General features: G+C 44.9%; 1 protein-coding gene across 2 annotated transcripts in view; it reads right to left on the reverse strand.

The window, feature by feature from the left end:
• Positions 1–18,604, reverse strand: part of KANSL1L (KAT8 regulatory NSL complex subunit 1 like) — a 206,986-nt gene that overhangs the window by 112,949 nt on the left and 75,433 nt on the right. For both annotated transcript variants that reach the window (XR_012244986.1, XM_073633544.1), the window contains exons 5-7: positions 4,352–4,476; positions 4,060–4,237; positions 345–510 (exon numbers count right to left, since the gene is read on the reverse strand). Coding sequence is in view for 1 of the 2 variants with exons in the window: in XM_073633544.1 (XP_073489645.1) it covers positions 345–510; positions 4,060–4,237; positions 4,352–4,476 (469 nt within the window). In the remaining variant the exon portion in view is untranslated. The remainder of the gene's footprint in view (positions 1–344; positions 511–4,059; positions 4,238–4,351; positions 4,477–18,604) is intronic.

Consider the following 18,604-nt stretch of genomic DNA (forward strand, 5'->3'; position numbering starts at 1 on the left):
TCTGAAGGGACAAGGCCATTCACAGCTAAAATTTTGGCTGCTTCATATTGAACTGGCTGAAATTTGATTGGGGTATGGAGAACTTCAAATTAGGTTAAGAAAAAACTGCCAAGGAAGGCATTTCAAAAAACTGTAAATGAGAATGAGGGAAAGGGAAATCGTGCATGATTGGAATGCATACAGAGTGAAGTGCTCACATAAATCTCTCTTCTAGTTCTAAACTGAGCTGTTTGCCTTTGTTCTGTTATTTGTACACATCTGTGGTAGATCTCTGACATATACAGTAGATCCATTTTCTCCACTAATGGGAACAACCTGCAATAGAAATAAGTAATTGTTCTTACCAGATGGCAATGACAAGACTGGATGGAAATGCGGTTCTATCTCACACACATTGCTTTTCACTAATACAGGTTTCTGCAGCTTGTCACAACAGGTCCAGGTGGAGCGGTGGTTTGAGGTTTGCAGTGACTCATTACAACAATAAACAGCTTTGTGGGAGAGCATAGCCTGCAGCAATCAGATAGTAACCATGTAAGCTTCAGGGAAAACATGCAACCAACATAATCTAAACAGTCAAAACCACCTAATGTTTAAACTAAAATGGAACATTTTAAAGTATCTTCAGAAGTTAGAAGCAGATGAAGTGTTATATGATATATTCAGCGCCACACTCCAAATCTGAGTAGTTAAGCATACACTATATTACCAAAAGCATTGGGACGCCTGCCTTTACAGGCACATGAACTTTAATGGCATCTCGACCCCATACACACTATTAGATTTTCTGCAGTCAGATTTACCAAAACCATGTAGTGCAAGGGCCTGCCTGACTGCATACAAATTGAAACTCTTAAGGTTTGACCTCATATTATATGGTTTTGGTAAATCTGAAGACAAAAATCTGCAGAAAATCTAATAGCGTGTATGAGGTCTGATCCCTGGTTCACACTGGAGCGTTTCGACATGCGATTTGACATGTCAAATCGCATCTCAAATCGGGGCAGTTGCCGTCAATGGCACCGTCCTAATCGGTGCGACGCCGCACCCATTTCAAAAGTAGTTTCTGTACTACTTTTTGCGATTTCAGGCTGCGATTTACATTGACATCTGTGCAGAAACCAGCACAGATGTCTCTGAAATTGCGGCCGAAATCAGGACTGATATGCAGGAGTGAAATCGTGCGATTTCAGCTGAACTGTCATGGCTTCATTCCTGCAGCTCAGTGTGAACCTGGGCTTAAGCCTTGTACACACGGTCAGATTATTGGACGAATTTTCGTCAGTTTTTTGTTAGATGCTAGTCTCAAGCTGAAAGGGAAGAGGGTACTCATCATCAGAAAATTTTCGGATGACAGAATTCAACGTCAGAAGTGACGTAATATGTTGAATTATTATGTATGTGTTCTTTCATTTCTGAGCATGCCTAGTCTTGCTCTTCAGATTTTTTTTTTTGGCAGAAAACCATACTAATGAAAAGAAAAAAAAATCGGACAAAAATTTTGGAGCCTGCACATACAGTTTTTGTCTGCCAAAAATTCGTAATCGGCCGTCAAAAGCATCTTACTAATGATCAGAAAATCGGCAGATCGTTCATCGGACGAAATTTAACTTCAGATTTTCTGACCGTGTGTACGGGCCTTTAGTCCGTAGGGTTCAATATTGAGTTGGCCCACCATTTCCAGCTATAACAGCTTCAACTCTTCTGGGAAGGCAGTACACAAGGTTTAGGGGTGTGTCTATGGGAATGTTTCACCTTCTTCCAGTAGCACATTTGTGAAGTCAGGAACTGATGTTGGAAAGAAGGCCTGGCTCTGCAGTCGCAGGGTCCATATATACATGGATGAGCAAGTTTGGGGTGGAGGAACTTGACTGGCCTGCACAAAGTCCTGACCTCAACCCGATAGAACACCTTTGGGAGGAACTAGAGCAGAAAATGTGAGCCAGGCCTTCTTGTCCACATCAGTGCCTGATCTCACAAATGCGCTTCTGGAAGAATAGTCAAACATTCTCATAGACACACTCCTAAAACTTGTGGACAGCCTTCCCAGAAGAGTTGAAGCTGTTCTAGCTGGAAAGGGTGGGCCAACTCAATATTGAACCCTATGGACTAAGACTAGGATGCCATTAAAGTTCATGTGTGTGTAAAGGCCGATGTACCAATAGTTTTGGTAATAAGTGTAAGTTTAAAAAAAAAAAAATCAAGTAAAGTAAACCAGACACAATTCTAACTAAGCATATGATGAAAAAATGCATAAGCAGGGCATACCTTCCCAATTATACTATACAGCATGGATAGATGAATGCCCCAACAGCTGTTTCAACTGATTGGATGCAGCCACAGTTTAGCTGAATTTTTTTTTTCAGCTCCCTCAATTTTTTATTTTATAAGGATGTTGCACTGGAGGGTGGTAAATGGGCCACCCGAGGAGGGAATTTCAACTGGTTGATCAGAAACCATATATGGCTAGCTCAAATTTAGGTATTGCTTTTTTAGCATAGTTAAAATGGTCCACCATGGACCAATGCAAGTATGCATATACAATACTGTAGGATCCTAGTGAAAGCTGGAAATCACTGAAGTAGGCACTGCTACTAAAGTGATCAAGTGGCTGCACTGCTACATAGTAATCACAGGGGGTCACCTGGGTACCATTCACAGAACGCCTTGCATTTTTCTCAATGAATGTAAGGCCTTCTCTGATTGGACAAGGTAGAGAGGCGGGGAAGTGACACCACAATCTCCCCTCATCTGATCAGAGAATGCTTTGCAATATTTATGAAAAATAAAAAGGAGTATAGTGAATGGTTCCCTTGCCAAGCGAGTGACCCCCCTGTGTTCACTATGTAGCAGGGCAGACACTCAGCAAGGGACCTAGAGATGATGGCAGTCACTGCAGTAGCAGCACCTACTACACAGATCTCCAGTTCCAACAGGGATCTCACAGGTATAGCACATATATACTTACATTGGTCCAAGCTGGAAAATCTAATTCAGCTTTAAGTGGTCTGCTGGCAGTGACTGAGCACAGAATTGGGCTTTAAATCCAATTATTATTTACATTCATATCTAAATAGCTCCTACACCAACTCAAGAAACTTCACAATGTTCATTGCTGAAAAAGCGTGATTGCAGGTCTCCCGTAACCACAAACTACAGCTAAATGTAGAAACAATGAGGGAATTAATCAAGTAGAGTGAATCAGTTATTTGTTCAGGTTAAACTGTGAATCATTTATCAATGTATTTTCAGCATGTTCCTGGAGCTGCATCATCTCCCCAGCCTTTTATCCCAAAGTACACAGAACAAGGAAGCATTTCTTCATATATCTGCCGTATCACAGCACTTGTATTTTTTTCTCTTTATACTATTTCTGTCCACTAGAAGAGTTCATCTTAAAAAACTCAAGAGAGTAATACAGAATGTGACTCTCAGCAACCATATTAATCAACATTTCTCCGTGAGATGGTTGCACAAAAAAAAAAAAAAAAAAGAAGAAGAAAAGAAAATGCCGATGTGAGCCACATGAGACAGTCTGACTGCTAATGGAATGCAAACAAGTATATGTATATATATTTATATATTCTAGTAAATGGTGTGTAGAGGTCCTTTATGAAACATACGAGGACTGTGTGTTAAATACTCAGCTCAGTCCTGTATCATGTATAATGTGTTCATTTGTGCCCGCTAAATAATAAACAGGACACTCAAATTCTGGCACTGTGGCTATAAGAGCTGCAACTCAACTAGTAAAGGGATCCAGTTTACCTGCCCTTTCCTCTCCCCTTGTTCCTTCACAGAACATTGTATATTCCATGAACAAAATGCAGGGCTTTCTGTGAATGGACAAGAGGAGTGAGATGTTTCTCTTCTTTCTTCATACGCCCTAGTCTGAGGTTTAATTAGAGCAGGAGCTTCTGTGTGCGCTCTCTATGGAAAACCCACAGTGCTCTGGGAATCCAATGTCATGAATGAATGCTGTATTTGTAATACACTTTTACATGAATAGTGTAAAAACAAGTCTGAAATATGTGAATACAGATATAAAATCAGACTTACGGTGCATCCAGAGCCAAATCTATAAAGTTTTCTCTTGTAGTACAGTTGTAGAGGTCTGGTACGGGCTGAACTGCTCCCAAAAGTGGAGGGAGCTTTGGCATGGATACTCTTCCTATCCTTTTTCGCCTGCTTCTGACCAAATCCATTGAACAGAGATTCTGGCTTGTGCACAGGTGTTCTGATAGGAAATAAACCCTTGTAAGAATAAGAATACAAAAATGCTCCTCAAGTGCGCAGCATGCTTTGAGAGGTTGCCCTTATATTAATGGTAATTTGTTGAAATTTTGCAAACCTGCTAGCTCTTGGAAATGCAGCTGCCCCGTATTCATGGTTGGGAAATTTAAGACAGGGCTTAGGAGATAGGGTGACTGGGAAAGAGGTCATCAGGCTACTAACCATTTCTGTCAGCTGAGCACTCTGCAAGACAAGGAGAAGATAAATAAGCATTGGTTGCGTTATTTGCTTACAAGGGTGGCTGGCTACTACAAAAATGTGTCATACCTTTATGCCCTTGGGTTAGATACAGTTTAAGGCAGGGTTCACATCCGTTGGATGGACTCCACTAGCTCAGCGGGGGATTGCTCCGTTGATCCCAGCTGAGCAGGCAGATAACAGGTCTGTCTCTGCTCACTGTGCAGGGATGGACCTGTCAGAGCCCTGCTGTTCTCTATGGGGAGATCGGATGAAAACGGATAGCCTGTCCGTTTTCACCAGATCCCATCTGATCTACTGGATGGATGGCGAATGTATCGCCACCCGTCTTTTTTGGGCGGATCTTGTCGGATCGAATAGCAGGCGGGTGTCAGCGGACACATCTCCGCTGACATCTGCCTGCCCATAGAAGTCAATGGATGGCCCGCTCGGATCCACCTGAAAAACAGACAGGCGGATCCGAGTGGGCTGATCGTGTGAAAGGGGCCTAAAGATCAGATGTGCTCGACAGGTACACAAGTAATGATAAGGGGAGAATAAAGCTGGTCATACATTAGTTGAATTTTCGTATGAATGTTCATGCAAAAAATTATTTACACTTGATGAATGTCCCTTGAAAGTTCTTCAACATTTTGTTTGCGTTTAACTATTGATTTTGTAGTGAACATAAAAATTTCCCAAACCACATTCACGGTTAGAAATTTGTTCTAGAAAAAAATTCTATCTTGCTCCTTCGAATCTTCTCGTCACTGTGGTCAAAAACAAACGTTGATTAGACCCCAATAACGATTTGAAAATCCAATGAATGAAGGTTTTTGACCAAAAATCCTTCTAGTGTATGGCCAGCATAACTCAGCTTCTGCTCTGTTGTTACCTTTGAAATGTTTAGGTTAGGACACAGTAGAAAGAGTATCGTGTGCAGAAACTAGTAACGATCAAGTCACAGATTACTTTTTTTTTTTGCAATCATGGGTAGCATTTACACATCAAATCTCTTTGCACTGCAAACTGTACGATTCCATATGAAGCAAATTATCTCTAATAAGAATGGAGCAATGTTCTATTTTGGTGAAAATCACAGTCTAAAGCAAAATTTGCTGTGTGATCAATGAGAGAGTGAGGTAAATGGAAACACACACACACACACACACACTAAATATAGCGCAGTAATTGTGGCCACACACATGCTCTACCCTTTTCCTTGTGCCAACTTCACTTGCCAGCCCTTGTCTGTTATAGAAGTCTTTAACAGGCATGCATTTTTTTTCTCGGTCTTGACCTTTTCATCTCCCAAAGAAAAATTGCTACATTTGAAATTAGCAGCTTTTGTGTGTTGTATTATATTTAAGAGAAAATGCTGGATTTTCCATTAGCACACATTTTACAGTGAACCTGTGCTTTGCCCATGTAGAAGCAGTTACCATCTTTACTAGCCAAAAAAAGTCACCTTTGTGTGCCTTTCTGGTGGTACTAAAGCCAGGACCCTGGATTCGCTATATCTGGTCTCCCACAGTACACAGAACATGGACATGTAAAAGTTTTAGCAAACAAACTGCTAAATACCTTTTTTTTAATCAGCAGTTGGAGCATTCATAGGTGTGCGCACAGAGTGTGCCAGATGTGCCTGGGCACACCCTAATCACCCCATGTGCATTATCATTATCCAAGGGCAGCACCAGGTGGGTGGTTGGGGGTGCCAGTGGACAGTGTAAATACCCTCATTATATTAAAGGCTAGGTTCAACCTCAGGAACACTTTAGACCCGTATTTATATGCTCCTATTCAACTGTCTCCCACCACCAGAGCCTCTTCCCTGTGCAGCAGGTGGCGTTCATATGTGTTTGAGCTTTGGGGTGCACACCCTAATGCAACAGGCTGCACACACCTATGATCACATGCACTCTTCCAAGAAAAACAAACAAACAAATAAAAACTCTCTAGCAATACACACCAAACTGAGCATGTGCAGCTTGTCCTCTAGCCCCTGTTCTATCAGGAGATGGTTTGGGGACATTGGAAGAAGGGGAGGAACAGAGAAGGCAGGATCAAACAGCCTTTTTACATAATGCAGAGGATTAACCCCTTACGTTCCACAGTGAGCACTGCATATACAGACTGATTTTACTGTTGTGGGTTTAGTAACACTAAACTTTGTTATAAGGACATAGCTTCCCGACTAAGGACCAGGGCAGTTCGCTGCAATGCGCTTAACGGATGTTCTATTGCTCATGAACATGCATTAAGGCAGCCCGGCAGACCAAGAATCAGACCAAAAGCAAGTTTAGTCAGTACAGCTCACTGCAACCTGCAGTAGTGCACTACTTTGAAGCAGTATTGGAAATTTGGGTTGGGGTGCTAGTCACTATGAGTGGTACCACAGTGCACCAACATACACAACAAACCATGTTTCCATAGGACCCATATGCAAAAAACGCTCAAAGTACTGCAAAACTTCCCGCTGCAGTCCAAAGCACAGGTCAGGGGCCAACGTTCAAACAAACTCATCCAGCCTAACCAAATCTGCTTGTAAGACAGAATGTGGAAACACCGCACACTGGAACCCAGCCATTATATATAGAAAGATACAACTTCAGCCTGAATTTCTCCTGGCTATGCTCCTCGGACATGTTTCGCCCCGCCTACAGCCCAGGGCTTATTCATAGCGATCTCTTGAAATTTTAAGTGGCTGACTGGTGAAAAGCATCCTTTTAGGATGTCCTCAGTGCTGCCAGTAACTGAAAGATATCTGAGTTTCTATACAACAGTTCAGCTGAGGAGAAGGCACAAGACAGACGCTACAGATCTCTAAAGCGCTCATGACTGTAGGTCTAGTTTCCTATATCAGGCATGCATAAGTGTGGACAGGTAAAAAACTAATTTAAAGCAGAATGTTTTTTTCCATGTCCTTGTTGCTGATCTCCTACCTTCACCAACTTTGACATCCATGTTTTTCTGAGCTCTATAGTTTCTCTGTAATAGGCTGCTAAACTTGCTGAAAAAACTTTATTGCCTGCTGACTTTGTTTGTAAGGCCGTTGGCTTCTATCCCTCCCGTAACCTCAACTAGAGGTCTGACAAGCCCAGTTGTAGTCCTCTAAAAGTGAGCAGGGAGTTCTATTTCCTGTTGTGGGCAGAAGGGGTCTCACAGCCCCCGGTCTCTGCCGCCCATGGAGGAGGTGTCCTCCTCCTCTCTCCTCCCTCCTCCGCTCCTGCCAGCAATCCGGCCCTCCACTCCGCTCCCCCCATCGTCCCCCGCCTGCTATCTCCGTGCAGAGTGGGGATTATTATCAGAAATCACTTGTATGACACACCGGGGATATCCCACTGTGTCAGGTATTGTATATGACCGATCGCTGATGTCCCGCCTCCCACTGTTTTTGGCACAGTGCGCTGTCAATCATAATAACGGCAGGAGGAGGGACATCAGCGACTGGTGTTCTCATATACAATAGTGGTCACAGCTGGACATCCCTGCTGTGTCATACAAGTGATTTCTGGTAATAATCCCCACTCTGCACTGGTGGTCCCTGACAAGCTGCACTGGTGGGACTGACATACTAGCACATTATGCCTTTACTTTGCAGAGGAGAAAGGAAGTAAAACACACCAGGGTTTACTTCCTCTTTAAGGGGGGGGGGGGCGGGTTGAATCGAGATCGAGATTTTTTAACGACTAATTGTGCAGCTCTACTGTTAGCCAATCAGACTTAACTTCATTGCACATTGCTGTGAATCTAACAAGCTGAACTTACTCACTGGAGGAATCACAGGGCTGATTTAAATCAGCAATCTGCTGTTTGTTTCCCATCTAATCAAAACCTTGACGAGCTTGTATTGCTCTAATAACATTGAGGGCCAGTTCACACCACAAAAAAATGCACTCAAGATTTGTTCAGGATGCTTTTATGCATGTGCGTTTTTAACCCATTTTTAAAGCGTTCCGGTGCATTTTTGATGCGTTTCCGGATAGATTCCAGGTGCTTTTTTTCTTCCTGTTTTTTTTTTCCCACTATACTAGGGTCCAGTGTGTTTTTGATGCGTTCCAGTGTGCTTTGAAGCCTTTTACTGCGCTCCAGTACAGTCTAGTGCAAGAAAAATGCTGCATGTTCTACTTTTTTTTCTGGAACTGAAAAGCCCTGGAACTGACCACACTGGTGTGAACTATGCCATTGGAAACCATATAACCTACTTTCCATGCGTTTTTGATGCAGAAAAAATACCGCACTAGAATGCATGTGGTGTGAACTTGCCCTGAAGAAAATTAAATGGTCAAAACCTTGTGTACTGTCTGGAAGCCTGTTATACAGTGGCTTGCGAAAGTATTCGTACCCCTTGAACTTTTCAACCTTTTGCCACATTTCAGGCTTCAAACATAAAGATATAAAATTTTTATTTTTTGTGAAGAATCACCAACAAGTGGGACACAATTGTGAAGTGGAACGAAATCTTTTGGATTTTTTAAACTTTTTTAACTAATAAAAAAAATGAAAAGTGGGGTGTGCAAAATTATTCAGCCCCCTTGCGTTAATACTTTGTAGAGCCACCTTTTGCTGCGATTACAGCTGCAAGTCGCTTGGGGTATGTCTCTATCAGTTTTGCACATCGAGAGACTGAAATTCTTGCCCATTCTTCCTTGCAAAACAGCTCGAGCTCAGTGAGGTTGGATGGAGAGCGTTTGTGAACAGCAGTTTTCAGCTCTTTCCACAGATTCTTGATTGGATTCAGGTCTGGACTTTGACTTGGCCATTCCAACACCTGGATACGTTTATTTGTGAACCATTCCTTTGTAGATTTTGCTGTATGTTTGGGATCATTGTCTTGTTGGAAGATAAATCTCCATCCCAGTTTCAGGTCTTTTGCAGACTCCAACAGGTTTTCATCTAGAATGGTCCTGTATTTGGCTGCATCCATCTTCCCCTCAATTTTAACCATCTTCCCTGTCCCTGCTGAAGAAAAGCAGGGACAGCAAACCATGATGCTGCCACCACCATGTTTGACAGTGGGGATGGTGTGTTGAGTGTGATGAGCTGTGTTGCTTTTACGCCAAACATATCGTTTTGCATTGTGGCCAAAAAGTTCGATTTTGGTTTCATCGGACCAGAGCACCTTCTTCCACATGTTTGGTGTGTCTCCCAGGTGGCTTGTGGCAAACTTTAGACGAGGCTTTTTATGGATATCTTTGAGAAATGGCTTTCTTCTTGCCACTCTTCCATAAAGGCCAGATTTGTGCAGTGTACGACTGATTGTTGTCCTATGGACAGACTCTCCCACCTCAGCTGTAGTTCTCTGCAGTTCATCCAGACTGATCATGGGCCTCTTGGCTGCATCTCTGATCAGTCTTCTCCTTGTCTGAGCTGAAAGTTTAGAGGGACAGCCAGGTCTTGGTAGATTTGCAGTGGTCTGATACTCCTTCCATTTCAAAATGATCGCTTGCACAGTGCTCCTTGGGATGTTTAAAGCTTGGAAAATCTTTTTGTATCCAAATCCGGCTTTAAACTTCTCCACAACAGTATTACGGACCTGCCTGGTGTGTTCCTTGGTCTTCATGATGCTCTCTGCGCTTTCAACAGAACCCTGAGACTATCACAGAGCAGGTGCATTTATACAGAGACTTGATTACACACAGGTGGATTCTATTTATCACCATCAGTCATTTAGGACAACATTGGATCATTCAGAGATCCTCGCTGAACTTCTGGAGTGAGTTTGCAGCACTGAAAGTAAAAGGGCCGAATAATTTTGCACGCACCACTTTTCAGTTTTTTAATTGCTAAAAAAAGTTTAAAATATCCAATAGATTTCGTTCCACTTCACAATTCTGTCCCATTTGTTGGTGATTCTTCACAAAAAATTTAAATTTTATATCTTTATGTTTGAAGCCTGAAATGTGGCAAAAGGTTGAAAAGTTCAAGGGGGCCGAATACTTTCGCAAGCCACTATAGCTAATAAAACTGGCTAAACGAAATTACAAATTTTCCCCCTTTTTTAAAAGGAAACCAATGAAAGAGGCGAAAAAGTAAGACCCCTTTCACACTGAGGCAGTTTTCAGGTGTTTTAGCGCTAGAATTAGCACCTGTAAACTGCCTCCCATGCCGCCTAATTGTGAAAGCAGCCCGTGCAGCTTTCACACTGGGGCAGTGCCCTTTGCGGGGTGTTAGAAAAAGTCCTGCAGGCAGCATCTTTGGGGTGGTTTAGGAGTCCCAAATTGCCCCTACCCATTGCAATGAATGGGCAGCGCTTCCGAAGCGCCTGAAAAGCTATTCGGAAGCGCAGCAACACAGGCGTTTTGAACCCCTTCTTTGGGGTTAAAAGTGCCCCTCTAGCAGCCAAAAAGCGCGGCTTAAACAATGTTAAAGCACCACTAAAACGAGCCGTGCTTCACGGGCGGTCCCAGTATGAAAGGGGTCTTCTAAAGAGAGCAGAGAAACCTGCTGGCTGCACCCCTCAGGCAGAAATGCCAGCAGTTTATACATACACTAGATTACCAAAAGTATTGGGACACCTACCTTTACATGCTGTGACAGAGAGAGGCCATGTCGCTAAAAGTTTATAGGAAAAGGTGACCCAGGAGTCTCATTAAGGATTAATGCAAGGTTCAGAACTAGCATCTCTCTAGATTCGGTAGTTCTGAATCAGAACATTCAATCTTAGGTCCAGGTTTTGCTAGACGCCTACAACCTGGCTCACTACACAGGTGTGCGGGGTCATTATATAGTCAGGTCTGAGAATTGCTCAAAGCTCTCAATTTTGGAGACAGTTTCCAGTTTGGAGATGGAAGATCTCACCCGGGGTCAGGGGGCGCCAGCCAGAAGTCACGGGACAGAGGTCTCATCAAGGGGTCAGAGGACCCAGCAGGTCTTGGTTCCATGATTTAAGTCAGCTCCTATCAGGGGTGTCAGGAGAACCCCAATCCCTAGGCCAGAGGTGGGCCGTGCAGCAGGGCGCCACAACTGAAGACTAGAGAGCCAAGTGTGCGAGAGAAAGAGAGCTGAATGACACAAAGGACTGTTAAGAGGAGCAGCAATGCTGCCAACATGTAAACCAGGTGGCTTGTTATTTATATTAATTCATGTTTTGTGGAAGAAACCCCTGCGTGGGAAACTGGTGTATAAGTGAACTTTTCCTTTACTTAATAAAAGTGGCTTTCCACACCCTAAACCTACAGTTTGGACTGGCGCAGCTCATTGTAAATACACCTGCTACTTGAGTTTAATCACCCCAATCTCACAATGCACATGAACTTTAATGGCATCTACGTCTTAGTCCGTAGGGTTCGACATTAATTTGGCCCACCCTTTGCAGCTATAACAGCTTCAACTCTTCTGGGAAGGCTGTCCACAAGATTTAGTAGTGTGTCTATGGGAATGTTTGACCATTCTTCCAGAAGCACATTTGTGAGGTCAAGCACTGATGTGGATGAGAAGGCCTGGCTCGCAGCCTCCGCTCTAATTCACCCTAAAGGTGTAATATCAGGTTGTGGTCAGGACTCTGTGCAGGCCAGTCAAGTTCCTCCACCCAAAACTTGCTCATTTATGTCTTTATGGACCTTGTTTGTGCATAGAGAAGGGGGAGGTTTGGGACTTTGAATGAGGCACATATACACAGTGTGCCTCCATCCCTGGTATAAAAGTAAAAAACAGGAAAGTTGGGACATTAAATGAGGCCATGGACATCGTGGGAGTAAATTAATGGAAAAATGCATGTTTATTGAAAATAAAAAATGTCAATTACACAACCACTTGAGGAGAGACTTTGTACTGAATATCAATCCGTAAATGTTCACACACACATAATATGTGTGCATGCAACATGGGCATCGAGGGTACATTAAATATGTATCGACTTGGCACCACATGGTGGTCACAACTGATTATTAAATAATTCAATGAATTCATATATATACACATTGCAGCAGCATTGACAAAGGGAGTAACAGATATATAAAAGAAAGCAGTAAAACCATGATTAAAAAAAATTATACAACATATTCTTGATTGATGGTGTGATGTGAACATGGGTCTGCATCATCAAATTGTCCGACGCGTTTCGTGTAAACCACTCATCAGGGGCGGATGCTGTAGAACATCTATAAAGTGTAGTTTGTTTGTGCACTGGTGCGCAGTCATGTTGGAACAGGAAGGGGCGATTTCCAAACCGTTCCCACAAAGTTGGGAGCATGAAATTGTCCAAAATGTTGTGGTATGCTGACGCCTTAAGGAGGTCTTTTTACTGGAACTAAGGGGACAAGCCCAACCCCTGAAAAACGACCCCACACCATAATCTCCCCTCCAAATGGTTTGGACCAGTGCACTAAGCAAGGTCCATAAAAACATGGATGAGCAAGTTTGGGATGGAGGAACTTGACTGGCCTGCACAGCCTGACCTCAGCTCAATAGAACACCTTTGGGGCAAATTTGAGTGGATACTGCAAGCCAGGCCTTCTTGTCCACATCAGTGCCTGACCTTACAAATGTTCTTCTGGAAGAATGGTCAAACATTCCCGTAGACGCACTTCTAAACCTTGTGTACAGCCTTCCCAGAAGAGTAGAAGCTGTTATAGCTGGAAAGGGTGGACCAACTCAATATTGAACCCTACAGACTAAGACTGGGATGCCATTAAAGTTCATGTGTGTAAAGGCAGGCGTCCCAATACTTTTGGTAATATAGTGTATATAAACACACTCAAAACAAATAATGCCTTGCACACACGGTCCGACAGAATATGTGCGATTGGAGCTTGTTGTCGGAAATTCCAACCGTGTGTAGGCTCCATCAGACTTTTTCCATCGGAATTTCCGACACACAAAGTTTGAGAGCAGGCTATAAAATTTTCAGATGACAAAATCCGTTCGCGTAAATTCCAACCATGTGTGGCCAATTCTGACGCACAAAATGCCATGCACGCACATAAATTAAGAGAGGAAAGCTATTGGCTACTGCCCCCTTTATAGTCCCGACGTACGTGTTTTACGTCACCGCGTTCAGAACGATCGGATTTGACAACTTTGTGCGACCGTGTGTATGCAAGACAAGTTTGAGCCAACATCCGTCGGAAAAAATCAGATGGATTTTGTTGTCGGAATGTCCGATCAATGTCCGACCGTGTGTACAGGGCATAACTGGCTGCAAGGTCTTCTTTGTGGACAAGGCACCACAAATATTCCTGCTTCTACTACAGCCCCCCAACATTCTTTTCTACCCAAGAATTTGTCACTTTGCATTAAAACTTGGCAATTGACTTTTCTGTTAATTAACAGTATAACTTTTGGCATATAGCACATATACCAAAGGAAATGCATAACTGTAGAATTTATGAAGCAGAGTTCAAAGCTGCAGAATCCAGTTATGAGTACCAGTTTAACCATTTAGCCCATTATGAAACTGATGTAGATCTATGACCTGTCTAAATAAATGACATTCCTTGGTTCCACAGCATTGACTGGGAACAACTAACTCACTGAGCTCCTATTTGTAAGATCACTCAACTATAGCTACAAAGCTCAGCAAAAGGTCATTATTCTGCAAAATTAGTAATTCAGTAAAAACGCTCTGCTCCTGCCCAGGTAGTCTGACTTCTAACCTGCACTCACTTTTAAAAAGAATTGGAAGAAAATCCAAAGAGAAATGTAAAATCCCCTCCACACAATGAATTGCAGATGGTTATGACCATGGCAGATGGTTAGGGCTCACCTCAAAACCCAGGTGCAGAGGTCACACTTCTAGGAAATAAGGAGAGGACAATAATGGGCGGACTGTCCCAGTATTGCATTCTCACCAAGATGGCCTAAACTGTTTTTTAGCCAGTCACAAAAAAAAATGCTGTTTCTTGAGCACCAAAAAAATTCAACTAGATGCTTTTGTGTTAAAAAGGACAATGTATATCACTTACTCAAAATAAAATATCATTAAAGATTAGTCTAGACCTGGCCAGCAGCCCTTAAATAAGATGGAGCCACGCAGTCTGGGCGTTGTATCTGTCACCTCATTGTGTCCCTCTGTTTCCCGATGCTGGATAGGACAGTGCAGTCTGGAGAAGTGTGCAGAAGGAAGGACCCCCCCACTGGACCACAGAGCATGGCAGCTGGAGGAGTGCTACAAGAAGGAGGGTGGGGGACTGATCCTTGCTGGTGGGGGTACAAGGAGTTGAGAGCCTGTGATGAAGGGAACCATAAGGCAGCTGTGAGACTGGACAGCACAGCTACATAGAGATAGCACAGGTGAGTGGCAGAGCAACATAAGACAGCCACAGACTGAAATTTCATATCACAGAGAACCATAAAAGGAGGAGATCTTGTGTTTTATTTTTAATGTCACTATATTGGGACAATGTAAACTTTAGGGACATTAGATCCCTGGTCATAGAAACCGTGCTTACCCCCCAGCAACTTAGTTATCCATTGACATTGGCTATCCATTGTACATTGGATCCCTTCATCATCATGGCAACAGCATCATGACCAATCCTCTTGTCACTATGGCAATTGCAGGGTGGGGGGTCCCTCTTTTGACTGACTAATCCCTTAATCCCCAATTATAAGGGAGAGTGATCTTTCTAAATTTTTGATCAGCATGGCGAGTTGAGATAATCCCTCCATCACAACATTTCAAGGAAACAGGACCATGACCAGTTTCTTGATCACCAAGGCAATTTTATCAACCTCTCCATCACTATGGCAAGACCATTTACCTCTCTTGGTTGCGACAGATGTGAGCAGGTTGCCCTTCTGGAAGCTCGCATTAGAGATCTGGAGGAGCAAATTGCAACACTGGGCAGAACTGACAACCTTGAAAGGGGTCCTCTAGGTGGCTAGTGGGGTTAATGAGGAGGGTGGAAGGGTGAGTCAGGATTATCAGGTAGGAATATGGGTTAATACAGTTAAAGGGAGCAGTGGAGACCTATCCACGCCGCCCCCCCCCCAGGCAGTCACAAAAAAAAAGTCCTTAAGTGCACTGTATTCGGGCGCCGGATGCAATGCAAACACAAAATTGCAGACGCGGTGCTTCATTGATGGGGTTTGCTGCTGCTTTGCGGCGCGATCCATTGCACCGAGCAGCATCCGCCCGGCTGGGTGCTTAGTTCTCAGTGTGAGAACAAAGTCACTTCCGGCGCCTGGTGGGCTTCAAAAAGATGGCGCCACCTAATCCCCTAATCCTCTCTACTGAACACACGGAGAAAGACAGGAAGTAGCTTAAGGGGAGAGAGAGACAGACACGATATGAAGGAGGGCTGTGCTGCTGGGGGGACACATGTAAGGAGGACTGATGGGGACACCACATGTAAGGAGGACTGATGGGGACACAGATGTAAGGAGGGGCTCCGCTGATGGGGACACTGATGTAAGGAGGGGCTCCGCTGATGGGGACACTGATGTAAGGAGGGGCTCCGCTGGGGACACTGATGTAAGGAGGGGCTCCGCTGGGGGCACCTGATGTAAGGAGGGACTCCGCTGGGGGCACCTGATGTAAGGAGGGACTCCGCTGGGGGCACCTGATGTAAGGAGGGACTCCGCTGGGGGCACCTGATGTAAGGAGGGACTCTGCTGGGGGCACCTGATGTAAGGAGGGACTCTGCTGGGGGCACCTGATGTAAGGAGGGACTCTGCTGGGGGCACCTGATGTAAGGAGGGACTCTGCTGGGGGCACCTGATGTAAGGAGGGACTCTGCTGTTGGCACCTGATGTAAGGAGGGACTCTGCTGGGGGCACCTGATGTAAGGAGGGACTCTGCTGGGGGCACCTGATGTAAGGAGGGACTCTGCTGGGGGCACCTGATGTAAGGAGGGACTCTGCTGGGGGCACCTGATGTAAGGAGGGACTCTGCTGGGGGCACCTGATGTACGATGGCACTCTGCTGGAGGCACCTGATGTAAGGAGGGACTCTGCTGGAGGCACCTGATGTAAGGAGAGACTCTGCTGGGGGCACCTGATGTAAGGAGGGACTCTGCTGTTGGCACCTGATGTAAGGAGGGACTCTGCTGTTGGCACCTGATGTAAGGAGGGACTCTGCTGTTGGCACCTGATGTAAGTAGGGACTCTGTTGGGGCACCTGATGTAAGGACGGACTCCTCTGGGGACAGCTGATGTAAAGACGGACTCCGCTGGGGACACCTGATGGCATCTGGTGGCAAGTGACACACTCAGGGCTCCCACTGATTCTGCATTATGGTGAGTTAAATGATTTCATTTTATATTACAATGTAATAATAGAAATAATGTAAGGAGGGACTCTGCTGGGAGCACCTGATGTAAGGAGGGACTCTGCTGGGGGCACCTGATGTAAGGAGGGACTCTGCTGGGGGCACCTGATGTAAGGAGGGACTCTGCTGGGGGCACCTGATGTAAGGAGGGACTCTGCTGGGGGCACCTGATGTAAGATGGGACTCTGCTGGAGGCACCTGATGTAAGGAGGGACTCTGCTGGGGGCACCTGATGTAAGGAGAGACTCTGCTGGGGGCACCTGATGTAAGGAGGGACTCTGCTGGGAGCACCTGATGTAAGGAGGGACTCTGCTGGGGGCACCTGATGTAAGGAGGGACTCTGCTGGGGGCACCTGATGTAAGGAGGGACTCTGCTGGGGGCACCTGATGTAAGGAGGGACTCTGCTGGGGGCACCTGATGTAAGATGGGACTCTGCTGGAGGCACCTGATGTAAGGAGGGACTCTGCTGGGGGCACCTGATGTAAGGAGAGACTCTGCTGGGGGCACCTGATGTAAGGAGGGACTCTGCTGGGGGCACCTGATGTAAGGAGGGACTCTGCTGTTGGCACCTGATGTAAGGAGGGACTCTGCTGTTGGCACCTGATGTAAGGAGGGACTCTGCTGTTGGCACCTGATGTAAGGAGGGACTCTGCTGTTGGCACCTGATGTAAGTAGGGACTCTGTTGGGGCACCTGATGTAAGGACGGACTCCTCTGGGGACAGCTGATGTAAAGACGGACTCCGCTGGGGACACCTGATGGCATCTGGTGGCAAGTGACACACTCAGGGCTCCCACTGATTCTGCATTATGGTGAGTTAAATGATTTCATTTTATATTACAATGTAATAATAGAAATAATGCACTTCAATCCTCCTGACACCATAACAACCAGGGTGCCGGGATGATTGATGTGCTAACACCAGGTGTTTGGAGAATCTTTATCTGCTGATTGTTAAACTTTCTAGAATACACATATTTCTATTGTTTTGTAGGATCTGGATCTGCTGTCCCTCCCTCTCTCCCTCCATCCCTCGTTCATCTCAGACGCTAACCACACCCCCTTAGAGCCACACAATTTAAGCCACGCCCACTATTTTGCTGAAACGTGCCCAATTTCACCAAGTGGGAGGGGTCGAAAAGGAAGGGCGGGGTCTGGCGCCCCCCACTCCTAAAACTTCACCAGCTGCCACTGAGAGGGTGTGGTAGGGGCTCACAGAAAAGGAAGGCAAGCCCTGGGTTTGAGCACCCTAACAGATTTGCCAAGTTGGGTGAAGATGTGGGGGTATCAAGCTCAGGAGGTGGCAGCCCTAGATGTCACTGCTCCCCCTAACAGCCAGGAGAGCAGCCCATCTAGTAGGGGTAGTGAGGGGAGTGCAGGTAGGCCTAGGCAGTTGGTGGCAATAGGGGATTCTATAATCAGAAGAACTGTTAGAATAATTTGTTGCAAGGATCGCCTCAACTGAATGGTTTGATGTCTTCCTGGTGCCAGGATTCAGCATGTGGTGAACTGGGTTGATAAATTACTGGGAGGGGCTGGGTATGACCCAGCTGTCTTGGTCCCCATTGGAACCAATAACAGAATATATGGAAGGTGGAGGCTTCTTAAGAAACAATTTAAAGAATTAGGTTGCAAGTTGAAGGGAAGGACCTCCAAGGTGCTATTCTCTGAAATATTGCCAGGAAAGCAGGCGGAGATTAGAGAGCTGAATGCATGGCTAAAGACCTGGTATAAGGAGGAGGGATTTGGGTTTTAGAGCACTGGGCTGACTTTTTATTGTGGTGCAACCTATTTGCTAAAGATGGTTTATACCTAAATGGAAAAGGGGTCTACTGTGCTGGGGAGAGGTTTATGGGAAGGCTGGAAGAGTATTTAAACTAGGATTGTGGAGGGAGGGTGTCAATTTAGATTTTAATGGG

Source organism: Aquarana catesbeiana, linkage group LG06 (assembly GCF_042186555.1).
Source record: "Aquarana catesbeiana isolate 2022-GZ linkage group LG06, ASM4218655v1, whole genome shotgun sequence".
Classification (NCBI taxonomy): Eukaryota; Metazoa; Chordata; class Amphibia; order Anura; family Ranidae; genus Aquarana; species Aquarana catesbeiana.